We start from the raw sequence: 22,662 nt of genomic DNA on the forward strand, positions 1-22,662 counted from the left end.
ACTGCACGTCTTATCTGAATAAACACTTCTACTGGGCACCACTAGTTCTCAACACCTTGATTTTATTTCCAGGAGGCTTTTTATTTTACCATGAAGTTTCCCTTCCAAATATAAACGATAAGAAGAGCCCAGGAAACCTGGGTAGCCCTTAGGCAGAGGCCAACTCTGAATGAATCTGTCCTAGAAAACAAAGGATTAATGTGAAGAGGCCTTTCCAGAAACTTACTGTTTTGGTGATCTCATTTTCAACTTCATGTAAGTCTGAATGTTTTTCCACAGTAGTATTGAGAAAAATTTTCTTTAATTTAAACTCTGTCATGAAGGTTCTAACTGAAAATGAAAATGGTACCTTTTAGTCCACACACAGATCAACCCACACAAGGCTGTGTTTCTAAATCTCTAGGATAGCCAGCTTCACTCCCCCCACAGGACAGCTCTGTGGATTTCTTTCTCCTACAGGGTAGAGACTGCCCCTGACTCTTCCAGGTTCCACTTTGGCAAAATGAGCATCTATTGGCCTAAGCTGAAGGCTGACAGTGAGTAAACCTGTGGGAGGAAGACTCCTAGGGCCTTTTGTGTATGTGCAAGTACTGCTCAGAGAAGGAGCATTCTTGACATCCTTCTAATTGCCTTCCACATAATAGATGCTCAATAAAGCTCTGGTGAAGTAACATAATCCTAGGAGGAAGGGAAGGAGATGATGTACCACTCAGAAAAACTGCTCATCAGGCCTCATTAGACTTTAGACCAAAGAAAGCACTTGTTCTCCAAGGTCTTTAACCAAGTTAAGCCCTTTGCTTTAGGGAGTACTTCAGTTTCCTCTTATTAGAGGCACATTCATGCAACCCCATTCCACTTGCTCAGAGGAAATGTCTATTTTATCATTTATAAAAGACTCAAGAGCCAAAATCAACATTCAAATTCATGTGTGTCCACCTTCAAAGTTCTTATTTCCCTACTATATCCTCTGTTCTCTGATATTCTAAGGATAACCAAGGGGTTCCTGAGAAAGGAGTCAAACATTTGTAGTGGGCTTATACTCTAGGGGCTGCTAGAGTCCGTGAGTATAAGTCACATAATGAAAACAACCCATATTCAAGACATTGTTAGATTCAAAAATGAAAAAGAAAGCAGCCCCATTTTCAAGGCCCATTTCACTCATAAAATAAGATTCTAGTTAACACCAATTTGTGCTGATTGGGCCTGAGAGGAATGGGACTTACAAATGGGCAGACAACCGAAAATTAGTACAGCTTGCTTTATATCTGGCTCTTATCTTCTATTATATTAAATTCTTATCTTTCCTTCTGGACAGAAGAAAAATAATCCAAAACACTGAAGCCTATGAAGCTGCTCTTTCATGGGAAGCTTGCATGCTGAATTAAGAAAAAGGCCCACAAATGAGCCAGGGAAAACATTTAACATCTTATACTTAACTGTCTAAAGCCCTTAATCCTTATTTAACATCTTTTTGCTTGTTCTACAGTTCAGTGAAGCCAGATGCTTAGGACTCTTTCTGAGCAGCAGGGAGCTCTTTGGAAACATTCTTGGCCAAATGAAAGCATTTCAGCATGCTCTAATTTGCATGTTCCTCTGATGTTTACGAACAATGAAGCTAAATGACTTGAAAAGGGAAAGATGATTGTTAACACAATAGACCTGCTCTCCCCCATCTGTGCAACCTGTGGGACACTGAACAAGGCTTCCAGAACAGTCACTCTATAGTTCATCTTTACCTCTCACATGCCCAACTGCATACTCAAACTCTCCATACAGAAATATAGCTAATATCAATGTTAGGTACACAGAAGTTTTCTGAATAATGACTGTCAAAGTGGCCTCTGCTTTCAATGTAAATATGAAGATCATCAGTCTTCTCCCAAACCCTGCCCTCTTTCCAGGCAGGGATTTTTTTCTGAAGATATTTACATCTTTATGCCTGTTGCTATATCAGCTAGCTTCAAGACAGATTTTTTTTCACTTCAAATGGAACTGCTGATTTTCCTATATCATCTAAATGAATTTTGGAAAGAGTCACAATTATCGTTTTGTATTCAAAGCTGTTTTCATAGCTTTCAATCTGGTCCAAGTTTGAAGACCAGTGTTAAATGACACTCCCCACCTGGATAGCTCTTTATCATTTTCAGAGTTTGCTCAACTACGTGATTTTATTTGACCTTCACAATAACCCTGAGTGGGAAGTAGACCAGATTGTAATCTGATTTTACAGATGAGGAAACTGAAGCTCAAGGGTCATGTATTTTAGGTATGGCCTAGAGCTAGAAGCCAGGATTTGAGTCCTGGGCAAGCGTACTTTCCACAATGCTTCAAAACAAAAATAATTTCCATCTTCTTCATTCTTAAACTGAAAAGTCAGTTGTGGTGGTATATGACTGTAATTCCAGCACTTGGGATACTGAGGCAGGAGGACTGAGAGTTCGTGGTCATTTTGATTTATATAGTAAGACCCTAACTAAAAAAAAAAAAAAAGGACAAAAACAAAAAAACAAAACTCTTAGCTAATTTCTTTCTCTTTTTTTTTTTTTTTTTTGGGCAATACTAGGGTTTGAACTCAGGGCCTCATGCTTGCTAGGCAGGCTCTTTTGTTGTGTGTGTTGGGTATTTCAAGATAGGGGTATGGAGAACTATTTGCTCAGGCTGGCCTCAAACTGCCATACCCCAAATCTCGGCCTCCAAAGCAGCTAGGATTATAGGTGTGAGTGACCAGTGTCCACCTTTGGCTAATTTCTTATGGAACAGGTTACCCTAATGCAAGTAAATTATTAGAATAAGAGGAATACTTGATTTTGACTGATGTCTACACTTCTAGATTCTTCTTTTAAAAATGGTGTTCAATTCTTGTATTTCAAACAATTTTCAAAACTCTATTGTTATCTTAGTAGATAACCAACCATTTAAAAAAGTTCCTTCTGCCTACAAATAATAGGAACTCATGCAGATAACACTTTCAAAGGACACAGACATTTGCTCTCTCCAAAAACATTTACTGTATACTTTTTTGTGTGTTAATTATCACACTGAGCAATTTAAGATGACTCAAAGATGAGTCATTTTACCTGCTAGTTTTCTTATCTAGATTAGAAACTCTGTATTTCTCATTCTAATTTCTTCAGCAAATTAGGTATTAAACTCTGCATCCTAACAAGTACATGCTTTGTATTCAAGAAAGCTCTTACAATTAACACATTGCTGTATAATAGAAAGAATTATGGACTAGAAACCAGGCCTCTCATCAACCAGTTACATAAGCTTGGCCACTTAGCACCTTGAGAGGGCCTAGTTTAGTTTGTCTGCTTTTTAACCTTACAGGTTAATGAAAATTGTATTTAAAATCAAAGAACTTCATGAATCTATCAAATTAGAAACAAAATATGGTATGGAACAATTACAGGAGCAGCTCTGTCAAAATATATCAGGCAATGGATAACAACATGAAGATCACTTTTAAAAATGAAGAGGATATATAAATGTGGTGGGACAACCAGGATTTTATTGTCTTTTCTCCCTCCAAAGTACTTTTTTTTTTAAATATAGTCAGAATATCTATCTTTTTCTATTTTTTTCTTCACTGTAGGGTAGAATAATTAAACAATAATGTTATTACACAAATGATAGCATATGATGCATTCATTAAGCTATCTGTACAATATTTTTAACATAGGAAAATGTTTAAGATATTAAACTTAGAAAGTTACGTAATTCCAACTATGTAAACATAATGCACATTAAAAAAAGCTGCAAAGTAAAGGGCTGTATCATCAAGTGTTGGAATAGGCAACGTTTTCTTCCTTCTGTATTCCATAACTTTATATCTTGAACAAAAACTATTTTAATTAGGAAGAAAAACAATACATGTAAATGTTATTTGATAAAATATAGTATAACACAGGGCAAATTCTAAGATCAAATAACTTTCTTACCCAAATTGCACACTCCTTTTTCCAACTGGTACCCTACTGGGCATTTGCAGATAAAAGATCCCTGAGTATTGTTGCACGTGGCCAGGGGTGGGCAGGGGTTTGAGTGGCATTCATTCACATCTGCAGAGGAGAAAAAAACAAGCCATGTTGAGCCTGTGGCAGACAGCAAATCATAATCCAGTACAACAAGTACTTACTAAGGACCAAACGGCATTATGTGTAGCGTGGCCTCAAAGAGGAACAGACGACCACCCTTGTCCCCAAGAGTCTGATTAGCTATTAAGAACTGAGGTAGCCATATAAACAACTACTGTATGTAGAAGGCATAATTTGGATATACAAAGTAGCAGATTGTGATTGAGAAGACACTTAAGGACAGTTTCAAATAACATCTAAGACAGGAAGGACCTTAATAATCAGATTTGGGTGGGGCAATTCCAGGCTGAGGCACCAGCCCAGTAAATGCCAGGGGGAGTAAAGTACTAGGGTCTTTAGGGGGCTGTAGGTCATTAGTGTGGCAGGAGTGAAAGGTCATGAGAAATGGAACCAGGTCAGGAAGCCTGTCAGCACCACACTGAGGGACCTCACGTTATCTAGCAGACAACACACAGGCATGCTTGCTAACTCTCAAGTAAGCAGGGTATTGATTTAAAAAATTGTATTTCCTATATTTTGGAGAAATAAAGGTGCTTATAACCCAATGTGATACTGGATAATTCAATGTGATACTACAGGATACTGTAGCAACATTACTTTTTCTCTTACCCACACTGCAGTTCTCCCCTTGCCAGGAAGGCGGGCACGTACATCGATAGCCACGATTGGTGAGGTCCACAATGCATTTGCCATCATGAAGACAAGGGTTCATGGCACAGTTGTTGACTGAAAACATACCCCAGAAATAACACAGTCAATCTCACAGGAAATGTAAAGGCAGCTCTAGATAAATATTCTCTCAGCTAATATTTTATTCTTGCTTATTTCTGTTTATGTGTCCCAAATAGTCACATTACTAAAATAAAATAGGGTTCCAAAGAGGTACAGAAGACAGGAGCAGTAAGACTGGGTACTGGTACTAGCTTGTGACTACATATAAGTATTATACAATTGGATCCCTGACTGCAAGAACTGGTTCAAATCAAATGCTGTATACAGGTCACTCAGTTCAGGACTGATGGTTATACTGCTTTTGTGGTACTTAGAAAATTCTACTTGAATCAATGCCAATTTAAAACACACATCAAGGAGGATTTAAGAATCCCTAATAAATTCATATTCCCAGCTGCAAGATTTATCATGAGTGTACACGCACTCAGCTTGCCTTTTTTCTTGAACTTTATTTATTGGAACCACAATAACCTTTATCCAAAAATCTCCAAATCAACTAGGCTTCCACATATTGTACATCATTTAGAAAATGATCACGGTTGAGCACTACAATGCCCTCTCTCTTTACATAATGTGAAAGTGGACGCTCTCTGAATTCATGTAGGCCATTATGATTCGGACTTCAGAGTCATCTTGGACTGGCATCCCCCAAGGGCAATCACCATAATTCTGTTTTGCTATATATAATTGGCAATATCACACTCCAGTTATGTAATACCTGCTTCATAAAGGTTTCTGACATACATTTAGAAAAGCTGAAGCCTACAATATAACTGCATCATCTGTGAGAAGGAAATCACTGGGAGAATGAGAAAAAGAAGACAGAAATCAAGAGTCTTCTCTCTAAAGAATAAACCTGAAAACAAATGAGCTAAACCTAAAGATGGTAATCTTATTCTTCATTGTTATTGTAAATATTACTTAAAATCACCTATATAAACATGTTACCTATGTAACCAAACACTGTACCCATTAACACTGGCACAAAAAATTTATTAACAACCAGTGAATATGCTCCTAATACTCAACTACCATAATTATAATGGTTATAATTTGCTTTAAGGGAGTCCTATGAATTACTGTTCATCTGGTACTGGGATATATTTGGCCCTTGAAAATGAAGCCTGTGAGCTTTGAAGCAGGATTCCCAAAATTTCCCTGAAAAAGGAGCCACCTTTCATTTCCCAGAGGTGCTCAGATCACTGACACAAAGGGAGCACTGTGGGGCTAGCAGTGGGAATGGTTTATGACCTGGTACCCCAGGTTCATCATTGTTGACTAGGTGAAACTGTACCACTGAGGTCCTTCCTCTAGTCACTGCAAAGCATATCTCTTTTCTTCTTCCTTAAGATGTCAGTTTCCATTTTCCCACTTCTCTTATAGCAATTTTCTTTCCCTGAGTCTGAACAAACCACAAGTGTAACTGCGAACACAACATTATTATATCATCCTACACCTATATTTCCTTAAATGACAACAAATCATTTAGATGGTTTTATGTTCCATGTACCAGCAACTTCAACATGGCTGTAAAGATAACCTCATGTACAATGTAAAAAAACCCTAGTCATGCAGTCACTGTGGGAAAAGGTTACTTTGTTATCTTCTCATTTACATGTCTCCTGTTTATCAACTAACAACATTATCTTTAGGAGACAAAGGACTTGGGTTTCCCTGGATTCAGAGAGCCCTCTGATCCCAAGAAGGCCCCTGATGACTGGGGAGCCAGATGACTGACTCAGAGGCTCTGGGATCTCTTTGGGAGCTGCCACCCAGCTCACTGTCTCCAAAAGACTACCTAAAGCTTCTTCAGTTTCTCCACCTCCCAAACCCACATCTCTGCCTGGTTCTGACCTCAGAGGAGTTAAAACTTGAAAAGCTCTTCAATTACAGGACATTTAAAGCTATAATTGAATTATCTACTGATGTCACACATAGCCAAAGTGTCTTCTCCTCTTTCTTCAGGAGAATCCCTAATTCAGGGAAAATTAGGAGAAAATTAAACCCACTGTGACCTTATTTTATGCTTTGTGTTTCAATGGGAAACACTTTAGGTCACAAAAAAAAGACAAGACACTATTTCAAACACTAGCTATTTCCGCACATTCACAAGAATCCTGAGTCCCATGCAGCTCCCAGTGCTGAACAGGGCCTAGCAGTCAATGTGTTTGTAAAATACATTTTACCTGAGGTTGGAGGTGACAATGCCATTGGTGACTGTGTGGTGCTCTGAGCAGGAAAGGTGGTAGATTTAGGAGTCAATTCTTCAGCAGTAGAAACAGTTGTGGTTGGAGAAGGAGATGTTCTGAGGAAATGTGAAGATGGACTGTGCTTATCTGTAACGCCAAGTCTTGTGGTCAATTCTTTAGCTGATGTGGGTACACTGGTCAGAGGGATCAATCGGGTGGTATCATCTGTATTCACGAGGTTCCTTTGTGTGGTGATGACACCTTCTGTTGAGCTTTGTGGCACTAGAATTTCAGGATGAGTTGCCAAGAACTGTTTTCCAGCAATAGTCTGTACAGGACCAGAGATCAGAACCTCTGTACTTAACAAGGTGCTGGGACTGGTAACAGGAGAGTGAGAGGACTTGAGAGTGGTGATGGTTGTCAAAGCTGGAGACATTTGGGCTAAGCTGGTGCTCATGGCTGGAAGGGCTGGCACAGTGGAGAATTCTGTTAAGGCTGGGGGCAAAGGGACCTCCAAAGGAGAGCTCATTGTTACAGCTTTGGTGGACTTTGTGGACAAAGAAACCAGGGTTGGGGATTTTGCTTCCATGACGACTTTCTCTTCGTGTGGGGTGCTCTGGTTCTTGGGGTTTGTTGTTTGACTACTGTGGAACATTGTTAAGGATGATGACATTGTTGACGTCTGAATTGAAGTCACAGGCATCTCTCTTGCCCTAGGCAGGACCGGGGTAGAAGATGAATGTGGTAAGATTGTTTGTGAGACAGAAAGTGGGTCATAGGTAGATGCTGTCAAGGATATTGGTAAAGGTGATGGTGAGGAAGATAAAGGTGTGACTGTCTCAGAGGTAGACATTAGCTGATGTGTGGAGGCCCTGGTTGATGGTAAAGTTGATGAAAACAACTGGTGGGGTTGTGACACTGAGGGAAGAGGCAAAGGGAGCCCTGAAGAAGAGGAGTCACCAACAGATTCAGTACTGGCATCCGGAAGAACCAAAGTGTTTGGCATATTAATGGTGGATGTGTAGGATGGAAGGTTGGATGTATGCAGAACCAGTGACTCAGTGGAAGGCTGAGCATATTCCCCATCATAAGATGAGATGCTACTTCTTTCAGTACGAGTAGGAAAAGAGGAAGAATAGTCTAAATATGGAGAGTTTGAAATCTTAATATAAGAGGTTGAGCTCTCGCTGGTGTCTGAGGATGAACCATTATCTGTAATGGATAGTAATGTCCGTTCTCCTTTGGTGAAAGTAGATGAAACATAGGTATGGTCTGTGTGGTCACTGGAAGTCCTTTGCTCAGAGTCTGTGCCACCCACTTGACCATAGCTATGTTCAGTGACTGCAAAGGGAAAAACCCAAAGTTAACAAGATATCTTTGAAACATGCATTATAAAACAGATTTGCTGTCTCTTATCCATGAACTCAAGGGAGTGAAGAGGTGGTTTCCAATGGTGCACACTCTGAGTGAAAACAATGTGGAAAGGCTAGGCCAGTGTCTGCTCTAAGTAGATTTATCTCTGTGGGGCGCAGCAGTGGCAGCAATAGAAGTGATAATAAAGAGAAGTGAGGACCAGGGATCTAAAGTCAGAGAACAGTTACAAATTCCTTCCATATACTTTTTTTTTCTTTTGATAAAAACAAAATGGTATCAGAAAAACTCTTAAGAACCCAAATTAAATAACTGTTAAGCTTAAAAGGAAAAAGGAAATAGGAAATCCCTCTCATCTTTCTGTTCTTTATAATGAGACATTTCTTTTCCAGGACCTGGACCTTAACTATAGTGTTACTGGTCTCCTTTATTTTAAGCCTGGCATGTGAGGTGATGGGGTGGGGAGTGGGGTGGTAAATTGTTGTAAGGTACTTTTTAGATTGACCTCCTAATCATCCTAGGACTGCCAGATGGGTGGAGGGAATATGGAAAAGGAGTCTGTTGAGCACACACTACCGTCGGCAGTAGACATGGACAGCAAGCCTGCTTGCTCCGTCACGTTCCCGAGCTGGGTGGTACCCGCATGGCTGCCCACTTCCGCTTCCGCAGAGGTCGCGGCGTAGGGAAGGCTGAGAGACCGCAGTGTGCGCTCACCACTTCCGGTGAGCGTCGCTGAGGTGTGCGAGGCGCGAAAGCGCGCCCTGGAAGTGCTCTCTTCCGCCTCGGAATGATCGCCCAGCGCAAGGTTCTCTTCCGGGGCTGAAGGAAAAAGGGGTGGTTGATAAATGCCAGCGCCCTACACTGAAGGGACCCAGATGCTTCCCGGGGCTTTCTCATGGTCTGTCTGCGATAAAACGGGCAAGGAACTGTGGATCAGTGCCTCAGTTCAGGTGTCCTGGATTTATGGGAAGGTTTATTACTCCAGCGAACAGGATCAATACTGGATTTCTGCTCGGAGATACATAACAAGAGTTCGTGTCAGGGAAGTTGGTGGTGGCAGCAGGGGAGGTGAGTTGGTGGCAAACGAAGATGTTGCTGGGTCTTTCGATATCGAGACAAAGCCCAGGGGGAGACTCTGGGTCTTCTTCAAGGCCTGCATTTCTATAGTTTTAGCACATGACCAAGAAATAGTGTGTGGTTGGAGGTTAAAAGTGGTCTTCGGGTGTGTGTGTGTGTACATTTTAATGCATTTGTTTTATTGATGGAGATAGAAGAAGAAAAGGGATAACGAATAAATTTCTTTTCCCTCCTTTGGGGGATAGATGTTGTACACTATAAGCCTAAAAATAATCTTAGAAATATATAGACTATTAAAAATCTTAGACTATAGACTGACAAAAGTGAAGTCTAATTCTTCCTGGCCTAAATCCTTTATAGTCTGGTTTTATGAGAAAAGGGAATTTTCTTGATTCTTATTTCCATTCTAAGCCGAGACTACCCCCTTGTTATCCCATGGACATGCTTTGATGGAAAATGGATATAAAATTGTTAGGTTACTTCAGGATAGACTTGAATTGACAGGGATCAGCATGAGGACAGGACATCTGCTGACCTAGAGCAGCAGCAAGCCAGGAATTAGAAAGGTAATTTGGGACACCAATGGGAAGTCACCCAGGAGATGTTTGAGAGCAGAGTATTTGAGCACAGTTTCTGTGGACAAAGAGGAAAAGGCCTTGGACAGGGAGTCATTAAATCCTCTGTTATACAAAATTTAGATAAACAACATCAGCGTTATAGGCTCAATAGAGTAGAGAATCATGACCTGAGACAGAGGGTCTAAATCAGCCCAGAAAAAGGAATGAACTGAGAACTTTGAAGGACTGGATTGCAGAATCAGTCAGCTTTGGGTGATTCAGAGGAAAAGAGATAAAACAATTGTTTTAACCCACAGTGATGTCATTTCAGGAATGAGGCTACTCCTTATATAACTTTTGTAACTGAACCCCAAATCTGACCACAATGAAATCATATTTTTCCTCATGAACCAACTGAGCATTAACTGCATAGAGGAAGGGTACAGAAGAGATATAAAAGGGAAAGCTATGGAACCTAAAGTCATGGTTTGAGAAGGCAAAAATCCTAAGCCCCACAGTAGTGAGTATAGAAAATGATGTCTTTTGTTTAGGAGATAATGTATTTCCCATGAATAGACATAAAAGGGTATAAATATCCTCCACCCATATGTGTTTTATTCTTTCATGATCACCATATGTTTTTCCATGCCACATGAGTTGTAATAAATGGAAAATTTCCTCATAAGTTAGGATTCATATATGAAGGAAATGAAGTTACTGTTATTTGTAGTGGAGAGGTAAAAGTTTAAAATCTATTAAAAGCTTCATGATAAATTAATGCATTTTTTATTTCATCAGCAAACACTTTACATTGTAAGACTAATGGAAATTGTTTTATGAAATTACCCCAAAGCATTATTAAAAAGGGAATAAAACAAGAGAAACTCTTACACTCAATAATAAAAAGACAACCCATTTTTAAATAGACAAAATAATTGAAGTGTCATGTTCAAAGAAGATATACAAATGGTCAGTAAACCACATAAAGATGTTTGACATCATTAGTCAGCTAGGAAATGCAAATCAAAACCACAATAAGATATCACTTCCTATCCACTTGGATAGGTATAATTTAAAAAAAAAAGATGGACAAGTAACAAGTGTTGGTGAAGATACAGAGACTTGGAACATTTGTACACTGTTGTACAAACGGTATAGCCACTCTGACAGTTTCTCAAAAGCTTAAAAGTGGTGCTATCTTATAGCCCAGAAATTCCAAGAGAACATATGTTCATATAAAAACTTGTACTGAATGCTCATAAGATCATTATTGATAATAGCCAAAAGGTGGGAATAACATAAACATCTATCAATTGGGGAAAGTATGTATCTACTGAAATATTATTCAGCCATAAAAAGGAATGAAGTACTGATATATTCTACAACATGAATGAATCTTGAGAACATTATATGAAATGAAAGACACAAGAGGCTGCTTATTATATGATTCCATTTATAGGAAATGTCTAGAAGAGGCAAATTCACAGAAACAGAAAGGAAATGTGGCTTCCAGAGGCTAAAAGATGGATAGAATTGGAAATAATTGCTGATGAATATGGGGTTTTTTGGAAGGGGGTGATAAATACATTATGTAATTAAGATAATAGTGATAGTTGCACAACTTTGTGAGTATACTGAAAACCACTGTATACTTTAAATGGGCAAATTATCTAGAATAGGAAGTAATATCTCAAAACTGTTTTAAAAGGGGGGAAGAATTTCCTTTTGATGAATGCTCTGAATGACCTGGAGTGAACAATGGCTCATAAGAAAGTAACATTTTCACCTTTCAGAAGCTCTGTGATTGAAGCTGGCATGAGGGTGTGGGTAAGTTTTAGAGAATGGGAAGACATGGACATAGAAGTCCCTGAGTTGTGTGTGAGAGAAGAGGAGGTAGGAGCAATAGCTTCTCAGATGTACCAGAAAAAAAAAAGATGGAATATTCTAGCTGTGTCAAACCAGTGAGAAGAATGGCTTGGGAATAATGAAACTTGAGGGACCTAAGGATTCTTTTATTGATGCATGCTTTAGTGTACCATAGAAGATCATAAGCATCATATCAGTCCCTCTCCCCAACCTGTGGTACATTTGTGTGAAGTGAAAACTTACTTGAACGTTCTCCTCGTGGTGCTGAGGAATCCAGGCTTTCTGAGAAAGACATAGAGGAAGACTCTGAATAGCTTCTCTCACCCAACATTGGGTTATTTCCTCTGGACTGTTGAGCAGAGTCTGAGGACTGGGTCAAGACTAAAGTGTTCAAAAGTTCAGGATTTGAAGCAGAGTTTTCTGTCACATCTGCAGATGTCTTGCTCTTAGGGAAGAACCAGTGTGCTGTGCTCTCTCCACCTCTGATGACGGGGACTGATCTAAACAAAGTCTCAGTCTGCGTCCTGGATCTTCCATTTCCTGCTTCTGAGTTGTTGGCAAGCTGATGTTCTCTGAAGGCTGTAAGATATTATAGAAAAAAAATGCCATTACACGAATATGAAAAAAGGTCCTCAATGACTTAGAAGTGAGTTCTCTCTAAGGAAAGGTTCCCTTTTCCAAGGAATCTTGTATAGTGATTATTATATGTGTCACCTGACATGCATTATCATATGTTAAATAATTATTTCAAAACTCTTAGGTATCAGCAAGATAACAATACTAAAAATAAAAGTTGATGAACAGAGGACTTTTAAACAGCATGTGCAAATAAGAGTAATTTATAGGCTTAAGTGTTTCTATTTCCCTTGAAAAATAGTTTAGGGAGTATGAATTATATCCAATACATATGATGTGCATAGATATAGTACATAGTCAAAGCACTTTTCTAAAACATTTGCAATATTAATAAATATTATTTTAATTCTGAAGTATAGTAAAGAATCAACTGTAGGAAGTAAACTAAACTATTAACTTGGGAACTATATTTATGTCTATACATTTATTTGTAAAGATGATCTGTACACAAAATCACATTGTAAAGAGTGGGCCAACTCTCACTGTGGAAACAATACTGTAGAGTGAAAAGATGGAACCAATTGTGAAAACCCCAAGGCTGAAGTCTTGACTCAGCTGAGTACGCTAAGTGGCTGTGCATGCATTACATAAACCCTCTGAGCCTTAGTCTCCTCAGCAAGGAGACTAAGAGCAGGAGTGATCACCCTGGCCCAGCTAACTTTACAATGTTGTCATAAGGGAGAAAATAAAAATGCAATAATGTGATATAGCAGATAAAGGAGCCGGTGTCATCAAAGAGCACACTTTTTTCAGAGTTTGCAAATGGTCCTGAAGAGACTTACTAAGAAAAATTTCTACTTTAAAAATATTTCTACCTGATCAAGTAAAGATGGAATACTCACTTGGGGAATCATTTTGCCAATGTAAAGATGTAAATCCAAATTCATTTTCTGTGGATGGCTCAATGAATTCTCCATGTCCTGGATTCTCGGTTACTCTACTGTTTGTTCTCGATTCTCCCACAGAGGGTGACGAATGGACTGAGGCTGAAGTTGTAGCAATTTTGGAGTCCTCAGGGAAACCCTCTGTCTCATTTATAGGTGGTTCACTGACAGTCAAGGACCGGATCATCCTTGAGACACCATCAGTAAATGTGGTGGCAACTTGCATACTCTTTGTCTGGCTGATTGATGGGCTTTGGAGAGCAGTGGAGTTCTTAAGCCCATTTATACTTCCAGAAGCTAAATCAGAAGAAAATATGGTACACAGCTACTCACAGGGTTAAGAAAATCAGGTATGTATCTAGGTACAAATAATGTTTATTACATTTTGGTATAAATCTAAGTACTATGAACCTAATATAGACACAAACATTTGTGTATGTTTATACATGCATGTGCAACCAGGGCACACTCATTCACCCCCCACTAGTTCTAATTGTCATAGAGCTGAATGGAGAAGCAGTCAGGCCCCTCACCAAGCATGATGAAAAACTGTGTGCAAGCTGAAAGGAAGGTAATAGAAAGCAAGACAAATACATTGTTTGCTTTAGTTTTTATAGAGAAAAATGAAAACTTCTACTACTACTGAATTCTACATTATAGCTGAAATAGTACAGGCCATTGTGATAAGGCTTTTGTTGTTTTTTTAGCCATGTAACTCTTTTGATCAAATGCTATTATTGATTAAAATTCAGTCTATAGAGTGAATAAAATTTGGGCTACTACAGTGTGCCCAGTGCCCTCCCCCTTACCCCAATCACCACTGACAAGGCCTAGAGTTTTACATAACACAGTCAGGCCACTACCAGCCTAGGACTATAATTTCCAGCCCTGTCACCATCAAAGCTCCTTTATTATTCCCCAACTCATGGCCACCATAAATCTTATGCTTTGAAAGACTACTAACCAAACTGCATTCATTAGGTATCAGACAGAGCTTCTAGCCAGCAGGAGATATTTACTATTACCCCATGAATTTTATTTAATTCCATCTAAAAGTAGACAGCCTTCAGTGTTATAGTTAGTCTCATTAAGCTTTAGAGACCAGCTCACAAACCACTCCAGTGGGCCCCCCACGAGATCAAGGGCTCCAGGCTGGGAATAGTTTTTCTGATCAATGGATGGCAGCCATTGGATAATTGTCAAGAACCTCAAGAATTAAATTATATACCCTGGTCAAAATGCATGATCTGCTCCACATTATAGGTGGCTTGCTGTGATCTCTCTTCCACAAAGAACTTTTCAAAGGATACCCTGATAAGTGATCACCAGAGGAGTACATTAAAATCCTATTCGGTGGAGGATGCTTGCCTCACACTTGCAAGGTCCTGGGTTCAATCCCCAGCACTACACACACACACACACACACAAATCCTTGTTCCAAACAGGAATAAAGTGCAGAAAAACGAGAGCAGAAAAACATGGCAGACAAGAAAAGAGAGTGCTTTTTTCTCATCTTAAGCTAAAAATAATAAAAAGTACTCTATACCTATATAATGAAAGGCTTCAAGCTGTTAATTATGACCCAGAAAAGGGTAAAAGGAAGTTGTCATTATAAACAATTTGTTGAAGACCAGTTGTGACCAAAAGCACAAATACACATTAGCTATATAGAGAAAAAGACAGCACAGGAAACAAAGGGTTCCTTTTACTCATTAAAAAAATCATAGACCCACCTATACCTAGAACATAGCCTGGCACTCTGATTGATAGACCTTCATGAAAACAAAATGAAGATGAAGGCAATCCATAAAACTAATAATTGAGACAAAAGAATAGAAAGATCTGGTGCAAAAATAGAATCACAGTCTACCCAGACCCAACCCTGCTGAAAAACACCCCCCTAGAAAAGCTTTAGTATAAAACAAGGAAAGCATAATAAAGATATGCCCAAATAATTATCTCTACCAAATTACTTTAAAAACACTTTATTCCTAGTAAACTGCATTATTTTACCTGTTCAATATTTCCATCAGAACACAGTGGTATAGCAGTGTCAAAGCAAAATGAATGGATGGGGAAGAGCTGCATATATACCACCAATTGTCCCTAGTACTATTACAATAAATCTCAAATGACTTGGATAGTTATGTCAATAACATTCTAAAATAAAAGGTTTGTTTTTTAAACAAACCTTTGTGGCAATTATACTAAATTCAATCTGATTAACCTAGGCCTGTCCATTTTGGTGGTTTTAGCAAATAAATGGCCATAGAAATACATCATAAAAGTCACAAATGCTAAGTCATAAAGGGAAAATAGCTGTTTTCCTAACCCTAAAGGTTCTGTGGAACATTGCTTCTTCATTTTACTACTATCATCATTGTAAAAACCCACTATTGCCAGGCATGGTGGTACATGCCTATAATCCCAGCACATGAGAGGCTAAAGCAGGAGGATCATGAGTTGAAAGCCAGCCTGGGCTACATATTGAGTTCCAGGCTAGCCTGTACTACATGGTGAGATCGTATCACAAAACAAAATAAAAATGCTACTGTTAATTGACTAACTTCAATATGGGAGGCATTATGGTAAGTAAATTATACACTAACCTCATTTAATCCTCACAATAAAGCAATGAAATGTATATGCATACTGTAGAGTTAGTGCCTCTTACTAAAAAGAGGAAATATTTGGTCAAACTAATCTCTAATCACTACTTATGATACTAAATGAGAGTCCTTAAATAAATCCAGGGGGAAATTTGCTACGTTTCTAGTGAACAGCCCAGCATTATTGATTATTTAATATCCTTCCTTGCTCACTCTATCCCTGAAGCAACCATTCAAAACTGGGAACACCTGAGGGCTGGGGGTGTGCCTCAAGTGCAAGGCCCTGAGTTCAAATCCCACTACTGTACCACCCTCCCCAAAATGGGAAGACCATCCATTGGCAGAAGACATGAACCAAGTTCCTAGTCTTTATAACAGGAAGTGGACCTTTATACTGCTCATTTGATATAAATATATGGGTTACTTTCCAATCACTGCACAAAACATTAGAGCCTCAGGAACGCAGCAGAATGCTCAACCATGACTTGGCTACTATCCAGAAGTTGCCAGAAGCAGCTGATATTTGAGAAAGATAGGCTAAATCTAACTGGGTTATTTATTCTCTCACTTTCTAAAGTGAAATCACCACAAAGCAATTTACCTGGACCACATTAGCTCAGCTACCCAGAGAAATACTTTCATAAATTGAGCTCCATTATTACACCCTCAGTGCCTATTGAGAATCTATATGCAGTATCACCTTTCAAAGAACATTAGCACAATTTTCATAAAACAGCAAGTAAAGAAATTTTCTCATGATTCTTAACATTCTGTATATATAAATATTCTTAGAATTTACTGTCCCCCAAACATTTATGCCTGTGGATTAAATTGTAAGCTTAACTTTATCTGGCAACAATTGCATGCCCCACCTGGCTTCTCTTTGTGCCGTGATTTCCAGGAAACTTATACTAAATTTAGCGCTCAATGGTAGCCACTCTCACACAATTCAACATACACATATCTCTTTCCACCTTCAAAAGAGACCTTTTTTCCCATTTGTTGCTTTGTTTACCACCCCCCCCCCATGATCAAATAGTGCATGATCTGTATGGGAGATATGGAAAGTACAGAAATGAATAAAGCAGCAAGAAAAATAGTTTCAAATGGTGTATGATCTCTTTTGCAAAATCTGGTTCCACTGCCTGGGCCTAGGCCTGCTTTAATGCTATAAGGAATACAACTTATTTTTGGAAGCGGGTAACTGTTGACTATCCCAGTCTTGGAAGAGGCTAGGCTGCACACTTGCTTCTGCATCGCTGGATGGTAGGGAAAGGAAACCCAGACTACTTAGGCTGAGTGTGGGATACCGGACATTGAAACTAGAAAAGACCTTTCAGATGGTCTGGCCTGATCCTTTCATGTTTCTGATGAGGAGTTCTGTCCTCCCCATGCCAGGCTCCTTGCTTATAATCTTTGTACCCACATTATAAGAAGCATCACTAATCTGACTGGTCTAAGTACTGGGCTTTTCTCTAGGTCACATTTACTATGGACATTTACTAGAATGGAGTAGACAAGTGTTAAAAGGCATAAGCCTCTACTGCACTCTTTTACTTTTCTTTTCCCACACAGCTGGCCAGCCAGGCCAGGCTGATGCAAGTTCTGCCTTAGCAGGTCCTGCTGGTTCTCCCTTGGCTTTCTTGCCTGAGTACCTGCACCTACTATATCATGTAGTCAGAAAGGGGTAGTAGAATCTCCAGATTTCCATTCAGGGAGGTAGGAAGTACACAGCTCTGATGGTTTGACAGGTGCTGGACCAGCTTTAAAAATAAGACAGAACATGGTTTCCTCTTTGGCTTCAGGTTCTGGTACATGTATCCTCTGCCCCAAAGCTCTTTCTAATATCTAAGAGAATGTCTGACTTTACCTGGAATAAAATACCTAGTTCACTAGGGAAAAGAAATCCTCAGTAAAAGACTCAAGGGATATGAAAGCTATGGTGAAAGTCTCCAAAAATTAGAAATATAAGGTTCTCCAAAGACAAATGCTCAAAGAATATGAGGGCCAATTTTCTTTTTAGTGTTGAAAATACAGGTGAATAGAGACTTGAGTTTGGTAAAGTTAGAAACATGTTGATTTTCAAATATATTACAGAACTGGGTTGAATTCAAATTATAAATATTAAATGACCCTGGCCAGAATCAAAGTGGAGCTTCCTAGAAAATGCTTCCTTTCCATCATTTAGTAAAGCTGCTTGTAAATCTCTGAGCTGTAGAACTTTGGAGCTGCAAAGGATCATAGCTTTTATTCAAACCAATGTTTATGGATAATCTTAAAAAGCAATCTCTAAAAACATGAATCATAAATTATATCCATACCCAGTCAGCAGGAAACTGTATACAAAGCGTATGGAAGAGGAACTGGCTTCTTTAAATAGAAAGGACCTCTGGGTTCAATTTTTGCTTTGATGACATAAACCCAAACTCCTACTCTTGCAAAGTACTTTTAAAAACCTTTGACTGATGAGAATTTTGAAATGGCAATTTCTGAAGCAACCTAACCTCAATTTCCTAAGAGTCTGTCTGACCCTTTTTGTTCTCCTTATGGCCTGAGATGGAAACACAAGTAGCACAGAAAGACTCTGAGTAACACCTGAGAAGAGAAAGGGGCCATTACGAGCATTCTCTTTGGCCCATGGCAGGATATGTCCTTGGAGGAACCCCTATTTTTTGATACCCCCAGCACTTATCAACTGTCCCTTATTCTGGAGGCTGAGAAACCTAGGAGAAGTAATAAACGCAGCCTGTGTCCTCAGAGGGTTATAGTCTCTGGGCAGGTTGCATTTAGATGAGCTGGTACAAGGTTTATAGTACAGAGGACCAGAGGAGTGAAGAAAGGCTCATGGAAATGGAGGACCTGAGCTGAGACTGATGAATAAGAAGTGGAATGACAGCAAGGAGAACACAGCGATAGTAACTAACTTCAGCCTTGTAAATATCTGATTGTATGTGGTTTTTTGGTCAAAATGATGCCTAGGAAAATGTATACCCATGTTTTCTTTACCACTGAAGGAAACATTTTTGAAATAATGATGACATAAAACTAACTCCTAATCAAATGGTATGGTGTTCACCATTTCACTCAAGCACCCCAGCATGGGGTCTCTTATATAAGAATACACACCAGTAACTAGTCTTTGTTGATATGTGTATAGGGGAATGGGAGGTGAAAAGAAAGGGGAGCAGAAGGTGGTGAACAGAAGGCCTGAGCAGTCACCAGTCCAACTATCATTTTCCTCCTTACACAGTTAAAATACATTTTAAACGTGAACTTCAATACTGAAATAAACTGTGTAGGTTACATGTGTACCAAAGACTTGGCATTAGAGAAATGGTTTCTTTTTTTCTTAATGTTTTTCCCCTTAGCCCCTGCAATAGGCATTTAACTAGCTAGCTATAAACCCCGACTTTAGGGCTATTCTGAATAACTTTGGAGGGGTGGTCAGGGGACAGGAGTACTCACATGAGGAATGTTCTGACGGAGGAAAGTAAGCCGGTGTCCTGGAGAAATGCAGCAAGGAGAGCTCTGATGCCAAATTTCTCCTCCTGGAGAATGTAGTCGCTTCTTTGTGCTCCAAAGCAGGAAGGGAGGATTGGATGGAAACTGAAGTACCAGTCACTTGGGTGTGCACATTCTCCTCTTCTGGGAGTTCCTTCCCCTTCTCCAAGGAGCCTGGGGATGTTCCACTCTCCATTTGAGAAGGAGCAATTCTTCCTTCTGACCCTGAACTGCTGGATGGTAGGTTAAGCCTTTTCAATGCTGAAAGCAGACAGCAACAATTAAAATTCTACCAGCAGACTTCCATATGTCTTAATCATCTTCAATGATTATTGAATGACCTCCATGAAATATAGAGATGTGAAAAGAAATTAGGAGTGACTATTCATTCTATGAAGAATGAAGTTCTGAAAGACCACAGAGATAAAAGACTATTTTTTGATCTCACAGAGTCTGATTTTGGGGTAAAATTATCAATAAAGTGGCAAATTGAAGGTAAGTATCAGACTATATGGAATTAGACATCAGTATCAGAGCATCATGATTTATCACTGCAGTCCACAAAGTTGGTCCCAGAGTTTACTGGAATTCAGCATAAACAACTCTCAGTATCTAGATGTCCAGCAAAATCAGGAGTACCATGTGTAGCATTTTTAAGCTCTGTAGTCACTATTCATAAATGGAACACAGAATACTTTCATATATTTCCTTTATAGAACCGAATGCCCCCAAATAGAGCTGTCACTGTGGTGTGAAACCATGAGGTCATCTTTGATGGCTCCAGCCTCTACTTTCAGGTAGAGCACTTAGCACTTTCCTGTGTTAAGTCTTTACCAAGCCTTTCTTCTTCATCCCCTGGTCACCTATTCAGCACCTGGTGTCTGGATATCCTTGTCCACCTGGCTGGTTTACCCCACTGTAGGTCCCCTTTATCTTCCTACCTCCATATCAGACATCATGGGCTTCCAGATAAATCCTCCCCAAATTTGCTTTAACAATATCACTCCATTATGCAAAGAGCTTCAGTGACTCTTTCCACCACACCCATATAAACTGCTGGGTTTGCAAAGTCCTCCATGATTGTCCTATCTATCACACAACTGTCCCACTCACTGCTGTGTACAATTTATGCCTTCCCCCAGGAAGAATGCTTGTACTGCTGTCCCACAAAGAGGCCACACTTGCCTTTCTCTCTTTTGTACCTTCCCTCAAACTGGGCATCTCATTCCTCAGCCACTCTACCCACCTCACTAAGATACACAGACTTAGGCTGAAATCCTAGCTTGGAAACCTGCTGTTTGTCTTCCACACATTGGATTATTAATGACTCTGAGCTTCAGTTTCCAAATTCCTAAAATAAGAATAGTGTGACCTCACCAGCATGTTGGTACATAGTAGGTAACTAATTACCACTAGTTTTCCCTATCTTCCTCAGTCAGGATTCTTACCATGGATCCCTGGCCCTTTCTTGAAATCCTTTGCTAAAAATGGCAATCTGCCAAGCTGTGCAGACTGAAGCAAGGAACAACCACCTGAGCCCCATCACCACAACCAAAGACAGGCTGGCCATTGAAGGATCCTGTGACAGGATCCTTGGAGGGATGAGGTTTGGGTTCAGACTGGCCATGAAACAAAGATGCCATAGGCCCAACCAGGATGTTCAACAAATCTGCACCCTCATCTAGTCTATAAGTATGCCACAGATGGGGACTTAAGTCACAGGTCTGATCCACCCCCAGCTCAGGGTCCCTCGATGGGCAGTTGCTCTGGATGGAGGGGAAGAGGATGTGGCAGAAATTTTGTTTTCCGGGACTGGACATACTTGAATGAAATGAGCATAATCACACAAACTCACGTAAGGTGCTGCCGTGGGAAGTTAGAGTTGTGGTGATTTCAGACGAGTGCCCAAAAGGCAAAATGGTGAAGTTTGTTGACCTTGAAGACTCATTCCTTCCCTCAGCACTTGCTGTTTCTGTTAAGACAGTGAGGTTTTCTGGAGCTTCCGAAGAAATGTGACTCATTCTGAAGGTCTGCACCATCGTATCCTCTCTGGAGCTCACTGTTGAAAGGTCCTCTTGGTTCTGATAAAAGGTGGTATTTTCTGTGTGGGGTTCAGTGTTGTTACTTTCTGACCTATAGTTCCTTACAGCAGCTGAAACAATAAGAAACCATATTAATGAGAATGTGCTGGTTTCTGAAAAGTAAGCTTTCAGAGAAGACTGCCATCGTGAACTGGCCATTTGAAGTTATTTTCTCTTTCTATATAGGATTAGGGCTGTGGGCACAGTGGAAAAAACCTCTCTGGGAATGAATGAAATCGTTTCTGTATTTATGAGTAAGGCAACAATGTCAAACCATCTTACAGGTAGAGACTACAGGCAGATACTTAGATACATTTTGTATCTAAATATGTGTGCATGCACACACACTGAACATACAAAAAGAACAAGTTATCTTTTAGATTAGTAATTGTCCAAAAGATAAATTGAGCAACAAACACAATCCACATAAGAACCTTAGAAGCCACATTTAAAAAAATAATAAAAGGGTAAAACTAATATCTTCATTCAACATATCCAAAATATTATCATTTCATTGTGTACTGGATATAAGAAATATCAAGTTTTTTTTTTGTATTAAACCTTTAAAATCCAGTGAGGGTTTTACTGGTCATATTTCAAAAATTTGATAACCATGGGATTGGCTAGTAGCTGCCTTACTAAACAGTGCAGTTCCATCATTGGTACCAGAAGCAGTGGTGCACTGATTTGAGGAGGATTGGGTGGTGGTTATAAAAACTTCCATAAGAGATTCTAACAGACTTTCCTAAGGGAATCATTTCCTCCACAAATCCTTTGAGAATTATTGTTTCTATACCTTCTAGTCTGTTTCCTGGAGGTGATAATTAGCAGAGGTTTCCTGGAGGGGGAGGGAAGTTGCCCAGGCATTTGGGCTACTTTGGGCCCAGCCCTAGGCAGGCAAGGTCCACACTCTGCTACAATGGGATCCAAAGTGGCATTTTGAGGGTCAGCCACAAAGTCCCTGGGGTTGAGATCCTGGGGTTGTGGACAGCAGTGACCCATAGAGCGTGCTCCCTTTGTTTTTCCTATCTGAGCTGCAAAAGCAACCTGACCTCCCCAGAA

At 39.7% G+C, this 22,662-nt stretch overlaps 1 protein-coding gene across 1 annotated transcript in view; it reads right to left on the bottom strand.

Annotated features, from left to right (window-relative positions):
* Heg1 (heart development protein with EGF like domains 1) overlaps nt 1-22,662 on the bottom strand; it is a 76,819-nt gene that overhangs the window by 33,632 nt on the left and 20,525 nt on the right. The window contains exons 2-10 of the mRNA XM_074073343.1: nt 21,375-21,671; nt 19,484-19,780; nt 13,368-13,706; nt 12,133-12,468; nt 8,966-9,208; nt 7,016-8,359; nt 4,707-4,823; nt 3,942-4,061; nt 227-330 (exon numbers count right to left, since the gene is read on the bottom strand). Of these exons, the coding sequence (XP_073929444.1) occupies nt 227-330; nt 3,942-4,061; nt 4,707-4,823; nt 7,016-8,359; nt 8,966-9,208; nt 12,133-12,468; nt 13,368-13,706; nt 19,484-19,780; nt 21,375-21,671 (3,197 nt within the window). The remainder of the gene's footprint in view (nt 1-226; nt 331-3,941; nt 4,062-4,706; nt 4,824-7,015; nt 8,360-8,965; nt 9,209-12,132; nt 12,469-13,367; nt 13,707-19,483; nt 19,781-21,374; nt 21,672-22,662) is intronic.

This window comes from Castor canadensis, chromosome 5, assembly GCF_047511655.1.
Source record: "Castor canadensis chromosome 5, mCasCan1.hap1v2, whole genome shotgun sequence".
NCBI lineage: Eukaryota > Metazoa > Chordata > Mammalia > Rodentia > Castoridae > Castor > Castor canadensis.